The 9,525-nt window shown below is 38.1% G+C and overlaps 1 protein-coding gene across 8 annotated transcripts in view; it reads right to left on the bottom strand.

The window, feature by feature from the left end:
- Positions 1-504: 504 nt before the first annotated feature.
- Positions 505-9,525, bottom strand: part of Ubr2 (ubiquitin protein ligase E3 component n-recognin 2) — a 135,506-nt gene continuing 126,485 nt past the window's right edge. For 7 of the 8 annotated variants that reach the window (XM_015487732.2, XM_015487731.2, XM_048805318.1 and 4 more), the window contains 4 exons: positions 7,843-7,920; positions 6,454-6,624; positions 4,114-4,215; positions 505-2,891 (listed from right to left, as the gene is read on the bottom strand). In XM_015487732.2, the coding sequence (XP_015343218.1) occupies positions 2,750-2,891; positions 4,114-4,215; positions 6,454-6,624; positions 7,843-7,920 (493 nt within the window). In that variant the 3' untranslated portion in view covers positions 505-2,749. Of the gene's footprint in view, positions 2,892-4,113; positions 4,216-6,453; positions 6,656-7,842; positions 7,921-9,525 lie in introns of all 8 variants that reach the window. The other variant, XR_007348458.1, reaches the window with a different exon arrangement.

Here is a 9,525-nt window from a genome sequence, read left to right as displayed (position 1 = left end):
GCATGCGTGAAGCCCTGGGTTTGATTCTCACCACCGCACAAAGATAAATAAATAAATAAAAGTATTGTGTCCATCTACAGCTAAAAAATATTTAGAAAGACACTTCCTTTCTATATATGTCTCAGAAGCATAAAGTGTCTGGCAAGTGTGTAAGGATAAGAAGCTGGAGACCACCAGATATGGATGAGCAAGAGCTGAAACCTGGGACAGGTCTCAAAGTGCCTTGTTGTCCTAATAATTTGAGGACTGAAATGGGTCCAGAAAAGTCAAACTGTCATTGACAATGCAAATAAAATTTAATTGGCTGAAATAATGACTTAAGCTTTCTCTGGGAAGGTCAGAATGACTTGACTAGAAGCCATAGTTGACACTAATAATATAAGCCTCTTAAATTTCAAGCTAATACAGAAGTCCCACTTCCGCAGCAATGTGATATAGGAAGCACTGCTATGACATTTAAATGTGTGAAATAAAACCAAAAAGAAGATGTAGGCCAATCCAAAGTAATGTCAACACCTAAAGCATTTATTTGGTTATCTTTAAACTTTTTACATATGATACATCTCAAATTTTACAAGTTGTTCACAGATATTAAAGTTATACCCAATTTATTAAACAGATATGATTCCCTGATATGGAAAGCATGTTATATTAACATTTCTACAATAAACATAAAACATGCGAAACAAATAAAACTAAGTTGCTTTGTTAAGTAGGGAAGACAGGGAAGACAACTAACTTAACATCAGAAAATAAAAGGTTGTGCACATTGCAAATTCATGTAAATTCATCTTCTTCCAGACCCTTTGATTTTCTCAGAGAATAGAATCCAGGGACACAAATTCTGCTAACTCCAGGCTTCTATGAAGTCAGGCCTGAAAAGCTGGAGCACTGTTATGATTTGGTGAAAATGTTTATAATCCACTTAAAGGGAGAAACCTGGTCTTATAATTTAAAGTCCAAGTATGGTAAACACATGGGGGGAAAAAAAAAAGAAGCTAAACTTAAAAGCGAAAGAAACCATGTGTCAAAGACCAAAAGAAACCTAAATTATGCCATTTACAGCCCAAACAATCAGACTGTATAAATCAAAGAAAGGCCAGGAAATGTAGGAGAGAGATGGATTCTAATTTGGATTTTCTTCCCGCTGAATCTTTGCTTACTGTGTGGGCCAACTGCAAGCAAAAGAATTTTAAGGCCAACCTTTCAAAAGGAAGTGGTTCCTTCACAAACAACTTTGGAGAGAGATGTGGCTTCTGCATTTTCTCTTACTTTAGTCTCAGGTCTGGATTTCTGACCTTCCTCTCGGGAATTCTGTGGAGCGTGCACAGATGAGTGGAATGGAACTTGCTGATGCAACGCTGAGTAACAGGGTTACTTGCATTGGTTATAAAATTGAAGAGCCTCTGGTCATTCATTTGCTCCTTAGCCCCACCCTAGAGAGGCAAGATCTATTCCTCCACTAAATCCATGTCACTTTTAGTATGTATCCAAGCTCTCAGCACACTTGTATCAAATGTGAGTAACTGTGTGGTATGTAAGAGTTCTAGCTGGATGCAGTGTTGCCTGCCTGTAATACCAACAATTCAGGAGACTGAGGCAGCAGGATAACAAGTTTAAGACCAGCCTCAGCAATTGAGTGAGGCCCTAAGAAATTTAGCAAGACTCTGTCTTAAAATAAAAAATGCTGGGGATGTGGCTCAGTGGTAAAGTATCTCTGGGCTCAATCCCCAGTACCCCCCTCGCCCCTCCCCCCAAAAAAAGAAAAGAGTTCTAAGCCATTTTACTGAGCAGCTGTCATTCTAGGAAGGCACCTCTTAGTAAGAATGATACTTAAAAGGAATAAAAAGCCTGGGTGCATCCCAGGAATGTACTAAGTAAGCCACTAGGTAAGCAGCAAATCAGTATTCCAGAGAATGCTGGACAGGGTGGGGAACTCAAAACACCGAGTATTTTTTTCTTTTCTTTTTTTTTTTTGCTAGTATATGATTCTAGATGCATATATTCTCTCCATTTAGCCTTAAAAAGAATAGATAAAATTACTGTCTGACAAATTAGATTCTTTCAGTTTTCAAAAAGCCCTTTTAGTGAGTTTTACTCTCAAAGCTAAAAATAGGAAAAACAAACAAAAACCTTCAACCTCTGATATCCGTGAAAAATCAGCCAGCATACTAGGAAACCACTCCTCTCTGTGTGCTCCTTCAGCATGCATGTTCCTCAACCTTCTCTCAGTCCACAGTGAGGAGGGAATCCTGCCTTTGAAATCAACTATGTTGCTTTTAGAGGTAGGGTCCAGTCAGCAGAGGGCAACACCAACCCAGTCCCAGTCCTGAGTCACTTAGAGGAGCCAGGAAGTATGACCTGGATGGGCACTGACTGCCTCTGCCGAATAAGCACCAGCCCCAGAGTTCACCAGATTCCATATGCGAAATGGTTCAGGCCACTGGCAATAGCTGATGCAGTCAGACTCCCACAGAGGCTGAGCTCCAGTCCGGGAAGGGAAGCTCTTCATTGGCTGTTAAAACCCAAGGCAGGGCATTTGAGGGGCAGACACAGTGCAAGAAAATCTGCTGATGGAAGATGATTTTCATCAGTCCCTGGAGTTGGAAAACTACAAAGATAAAACTGGGCAGGAAGGCTTAAATAAAGAATTTATTTCAAAATTCAGCTGAACTTATTTCCTATTCTCTTTCTTGAAAAGCCAAGTGGGTTACAAAACTCCAAGTTCATGTTTTTGGCAATGAAGTGATTATAAATGTTGCCAGTCAATGCCAACCAGTGTCTGATTTGCTTCCTGTGCATGTCCGATCTCCTCTGTGATACTGTGTTGGTGCCAGAGCTTCTGAATCTTCTGAAATCGCTCTTTGCACAAATGTAAAGGATTTCCCCGTCTAGAAGGAAGACACGTGTCACTCAGGATGCATTCTGTTTATTCACCCAATACAATCTAATCCTTCCTGGTTTGGGAAAGGTACAAGTTATTGGTTTTCGATCCTTGGTCAAATTTCTGTCTGGAAGGTAACTGTAGCTGTTAACAAACACATTTACTCTGAAGGTTTGCTAATAGCAGCTGATGAGGGGTGAGGCTGGGACACAGGTCTGGGTTGAGAGGCTAAAATACTCACTGTCCATTTTGTGGGTAACATGTAAAAAGGGAAATAGGGCAGAGGAGGGTGGGAAAGGAGAATTAGAGTGGTAAAAATGTTCCCCAGAGTGCTCTCTTTCATTCACAATCTCATTATAGTAGCCAAATGTGAATACCTGCCAGGTCTAATTTAATGCCTGCCATTAAATTACAGGCTTTGGTGGCTTCAACCTCGGCCCAGGGCCTCAAGGCAGGTCCTAGGTGCCCATCCTCTTCAGAGAAGTGGGAGGAACTGTCATTAGTAGCATATAGTCAAACCCTGCACCAAGCACCTGGGCAAGCTCTTCTAATTACCTTGCCTGTGTTTCCAGGCCTTTAACTTTGGCTACTCAAGCCTGAATGGTAATACCTGGGCTAAAATTTTTACCTTCTTTGGTCCAAAAAGATAATCTAAAAGAAGTTCTTTAATAGTGTTTGGTGAACTGCTAGCGTTTTGCTAAAATGCTATATGATATACTAGAAGCCACCAGAATAGAGTGATAAGCCTAACATGATGTTATATCTGTTTCTGTATGTTCTAATATTTGTTCCTCAGATTCTTATGTAATAAGACAAGCACATGTCTTAGCAATTAAACTCTGTTCTTATATCACCTGGAGATCCCTTGGTCTCCCCTACACACAGCTCAACAAATCAGAACGGGCCATCCCTGTAGTGCTCGGCTGCTGTGGATGCTATGTGGTAATTCAAATGGTGCTTTGGAATGATAGATGGAATCCAGTTACACTATGTTTTCTTCTGTTCCTTTATCTATCCTGATGTTTCTCATGGCATTTTCAAGGCTGGAAGAACAATAAACCAGGCAGCTAGGATGCCCTCTACTTAGAAAAGAGTTCACAGATGACATAGACATCTCTTCCAGAATCCAACCCTGGGGTATGCAATCCAACCCTGGGTATGGTGCTCGCCATGTACTGAAGGCCCTGAGGCCCAGAGTTGCTACCCAGCCCCCCAGGACAGGCCCTTACCTGAGTCCCTGGTCTGTCTCCCCATAGTCATCCAGGTAAGGAGGAGAATAAAAACAGCCTTTGGTTTTGCCAGCTAAAAATAGCACCTGACATTCCCGTACTCTGTAGAGAAATCATTCATATGTTACACATTTATGTTACTAACCAAGGTTTGGATTCAGTTCCAAATGAAACGAGGTCTTTTAAAAAAACAAATAAATCCAGTTTTAGAAGAAATAGCATCTACAGCAAAGATATAATTAAAAAATATCACCCCCATCTACCTGAGTTTCTTTAAAAATTATTTTTTATTTATTTTTCTTTTTAGATATATAATAGTAGAGTATATTCTGACATATTATACAACATGGAGTATAACATTACAATTAGGATCCCATTCTTGTGGTTGTACATGATGTGGAGTTACACTGGTTGTGTATTTATATATGTACATAGGAAAGTTATATGCCTGAGTTTTTAATAAGGCTACAAAGACTGTATTATAATCAACAAAGACTGTATTGCAAATCCACATAAAGACACTGAGGGATAGGAAACGAGGGATCAAATAACACAATTTTAAAAATTGTTAAATGTGAGAAGATAGTAAACTTTTAAACATAAAACGGATATTGTTTTTTGTTTGTTTGTTTTTTGGTACTGGGGATTGAACTCAGGGGTACTCAACCACTGAGCCACATCCTCAGATCACTCTATTTTGCATTATATTTAGAGACAGGGTCTCAGTAAGTTGCTTAGCGCCTTGCTGAGGCTGGCTTTGAACTCACGATCCTCTTGATGTCTCAGCCTCCTGAGTGGCTGGGATTAAAGGTGTTGTGCCACTGCACCTGGCCTTTAACCATTATGATGAGGAAATTATTCAGTTAAAGACTGGGTGCAAACACTGATGCAAGGCAACACTCTTTGTACTACTTTCACAAGGGAAAATATTACTTGCACATTTCTCCCACTGGCTATTTAAAAATTGGTCTCCTTATCCCTTGGAAAGATTTGTCTTAGGGCTTCTTTTGCTTTCTTTTTTTCTTTTTCTTTGTTGTTGTTAATAATTCAGCTCAATTCAACAAACATTTATTGAAATCTGCTGCGTATAAGAAATTGTGAGGGCCCTAAGAAGATACTAAGATGATTTAGATATGGATAAAACCTAATCCCCAGAGGAGCTAAGACTCATGACTCTTCTCTGCTTCAAACCATGAAACGGCTTCCATCTCTTTCAGAGATGTCACTAGGACATATCAAGCTGTGATTATATTCCTGTGCACAAATCTCCAGTGATACCAGTTTCCCTGTCTTGAACATGGCAGGAGTGTTCCCACTCAGCACTGTCGACTAGCTATTCCCTGACTAGGTATTCCTCCCTTTTATGTCTTTACTCAAAAGTCACAGTCTTAGAGAGCTGTCCTTGTTCTAGTAGCTAAACTTCAACTTCCCAGCAGGCATTTCATATGCTCCTCTCTGTTATATTTTTTCTTCATAACATATCAACTATCTATAAATTCTTCTCTCATTAGAAAATGAGATCCATAAGGGAAAAAAAAATCTTTTTGGTGAAGTGCTGAGGGTCAAACCTAGGATCGTGTGTATGCTAAGCACATGCTCTACCACTGAACTACACCCCTGGCCCCAGGGTAGATACATCTGTCTGCTTTGCTGACTGCTACAATTTTTGTTTTTTAGTTATAGGTGGACACAATATTTTATTTTTATGTGGTACTGAGGATCAAACCCATTGCCTTACGCATGCTAGGCGAGTGCTCTACCTCTGAGCCACTGCTCTAGCCCCTGACTGCTGTATTTTCCATGTCCACTATATAGTAGTTACTAAGTATTTGTTGTATGCTATTGAATGAACAGAACTACATAGTTTATGATGCATGAGCAGAGGTAAAATCAAAAAGTTATGAGGACATAATAGAAGAAGTAGTTCTGACTGGATTTGGGCAGAAAAACAGAAACAGTTGGAAGTTCCACATCATAGAGAAGCATGAAGAAGGTAGAACAAAACTATTATCTGGAGTGAGGGTGGAAGAGGGGAATAGTAAGAGAAATACTAACAAGAGTTGGCAGGAACCAAATATGAGACATAAGAGATCCTTATGTTCCTCAAACAATAAGACAACAGTGGTCTTGAAATTCTCTGCAATGTTCTAATTTGTTTTTTTGTTTTGTTTTGTTTTAGTGCTGGGGAATGAACCCACAGCTTCACATATGATATGTTATCAATTACTCTACCACAAGGTCACATCCCCAGTCCTGCAATGTCGTAATTTCTTGTGCCAATACCTCAAAAAGCACATAAGAGGCAGACCCAAAGCTATAATGCCCCCGGCAGGTCCTTACCTCAGGAAGATGCCTGCACCAGAGCCGCAGGAGTAGGTATGAGCTGTGCAGGCTCCTACATCCTCCCCTTCTAGCTCAGTCTGGCAGCAGTAGCTCTGGGAGCACAGCAGAGTTCCACATACAAGGCACAGAGTTGGGGCTCTGCTTTTATCACCACCTGATTTGGGGCACCTCCACAGGGGAAAAAAAGAAAGTCATTGTTCTGAAAAAGAGTGATAAAAGAGTTGATAGTGAAAAAAACCACCCTGGAAAAATGTTTTATAATATCAAGTGGAGCGCCAAAGATGCATCCTGTAACCCAGATCAAATTATCCCTAGACTAGGGAATGGGGACATCATATGTATATATACACAAAAGTCATGTATGAGAAACACTCAAGGAATCAAAAATCGGAGAAAGGATAAATAAAATCATCAACAGGAGAAAACTGTAAGTTAATTGTGCTATTGTCAAATAATGAAATACTACAGAGAAGAGCAATGACTTTAAGTTCTATGCCACATGGATAAATCTTAGAAACAATGCCTAGTGATAAATTATGTGGAGTATATACAGTACAATGCCATTTAAAATTTTTTTTTAAAGAGAGAGTGAGAGAGGGAGAATTTTCATATTTATTTTTTAGTTATTGGCAGACACAACATCTTTGTTTTGTATGTGGTGCTGAGGATCGAACCCGGGCTGCACGCATGCCAGGCGAGCGCGCTACGGCTTCAGCCACATCCCCAGCCCATTTTAAATTTTTTTTAAAAACTATTTTTTTAGTTGTAGTTGGACACTATACCTTTATTTTATTTTTATGTGGTGCTGAGGATCAAACCCAGTGCCCCGCACGTACTAAGAAAACACTCTACCGCTGAGCCACAACCTCAGCCACTTTAAAGTTAAAAAAAAAATTTTTAATTAGTTGTTGATGGTTATTTATTTAGTCATTCATTTATTTATGGTGCTGAGATTCAAACCAAGTGCCTTATAAATGCTAGGCAAGCATTCTACCACTAAGCCACAACCCCAGCCCCAGTACAATGCCATTTTAATAAAGCTTGAAACATGTTTAATTTTTTTATATTATTGGATTCTTCAAGTTGCTTATATGTCCAATATTTCATAATATATTAAGAATTATGAGGGCTCTTATTACTTTGGAGTGCAATTATTTGATAATCTTTTGTGAATCAAACTTGCCCCCTACCACCCCATATCCTGTATCTTATTCTGAAATATGGTAGAGAATGGTGCTTTTATAAATTAGGTAATATAAAGTATTTCTGATGTTATGATTTTCTTACCCAAACAAAACAAAGAACAACCAATCCCTCAAATTCTTTCTAGAAAGGTAAATTTTTCCAGTGATAGGGAATGCTTTATGTTCTAGTACCAAAACTTACGAGAAATTGGATGCTTGATTTATGAGGCTGCTGTAATCCTCTGGAAGGTCTATTAATTTGTTAGATTCTCTTGGATAGCTAAAGTAAACACACAAATTTTAAAAATCAATTAATAAAAGGTCACATTATAATGACAATATAACTCTTAACTTAGTTAAAACAAATAAAGGAAGACTAAATCTGAGTAATCACATGTCATCATAGTGGTATAGGCCAGAGTAAGAAACCAAAGATGTATTCATGACACAGTGTCTTAGAGTTCACATTTTTTTACTTGTAGTGCTCAGAACAGCAGCAATGGTACTTAGTATCTGTACCACTTAAGCAAAAAGGTAGCTGTAGAAAGGAGGATAGGGGCAGATGAAGATATTCATTCTCAGCTTCTACCTAAACAATACAGTAATGGACAGCCCAATCACCAAACTTAGGATACTGAATGCAGGAAGGGTATCCTTATTAATGGTGATGTTAAGCTGAAATGAGTGGAACACAGGAAGCAACAGAAGAGCAAACACGTTTTCTTTAGAGATACCAAGCTATGTTGATTCTGTGTTTCAAGTTTATTCTAAAAAAATTCAGATCCAAATCCAACCGGTATTTGAGGGTCCACTCCCAGTATGAGAAGCTTCCATGTGCACACATACATGTCCGCCCAGCATGGTGTAACTGTTCACTACCTTATCTACTGCAAAGACAAGGAGTGAACTTCAACTGAAGAGAAATTACTTTACAGACAGTAGTTCTTGATCCGACCAGAATCATCTGGTGGAGTTCTAGGGAAATAAATATGTTAGAGCTCCAATTTGAGAGAAATTAAATTTGATAGATAGTTATTTCAGTATTTTTAAAAAAGTTCCAAGGTTATTCTGGTATCTATACCTCAAGTCTATATATTCAGAGTTTCTTGACTATCAGTTTGAACCATAAGAAATTGATAATATTAAACCATTTCTGACTTACAAAATCTTGAATTTCATATGGCTTGACTAGAAATTTTCATATGGTATTATCATTTTTGGATGTGTAGAAACAAATGAATAGAAGTAATAATTTACTCCTCTTTATTTTTATGGATGATGTATTAAGCAGAACAAAGGAAATATTAACAGATGAAGCACAGCTGGCATAAGTGCAGAAGCAAACTTCACTACAAAATCAAACAGAATTAATGCAAAAAGGAATGAATTAAAGACAAAAATAAAAATGGCCATGATTTGAGTTATTGAAGGTAGATGCCAAGCATGTGGATGGAGCCTCATTATACTATTCTTTTTATTTCCTTTTTCATTTGATAGTTAAATATTTATTTAAAGTTAAAATGTCCCAAATCTTTTTTTTCCCTCATTATACTATTCTTTATACTTTGAGATAGTTTAAAATTTTCCACAATAAAAGATACACAAAAAAACAGCTAAGAAGAACCTAAAAGAGGACCTACATTTTAAAGTGAATATTCCAAAATAATAATTCTGCTATCTTCTTTTTCATCTAGAATAATAAGTATATTTATGTTTTTATTTCTGCATTTAATAAACTCTCATCATTAGATTTAGAAGGAAGTATGAATGCAGGATACTCTACTTCTTAGAATCACTAAAGTTATGGGAAATCAGTTTTGAAAAAATATAATACACCCTGCATGTCTTCCCTACCATCCATCCCAGTCAAGTCTTTGGTCATCTT

This window comes from Marmota marmota, unplaced genomic scaffold, assembly GCF_001458135.2.
Source record: "Marmota marmota marmota unplaced genomic scaffold, marMar, whole genome shotgun sequence".
Lineage (NCBI taxonomy): Eukaryota > Metazoa > Chordata > Mammalia > Rodentia > Sciuridae > Marmota > Marmota marmota.
The sequence above is the reverse complement of the archived record's forward strand: the minus strand, read 5'-3'. Positions and strand labels throughout refer to the sequence as shown.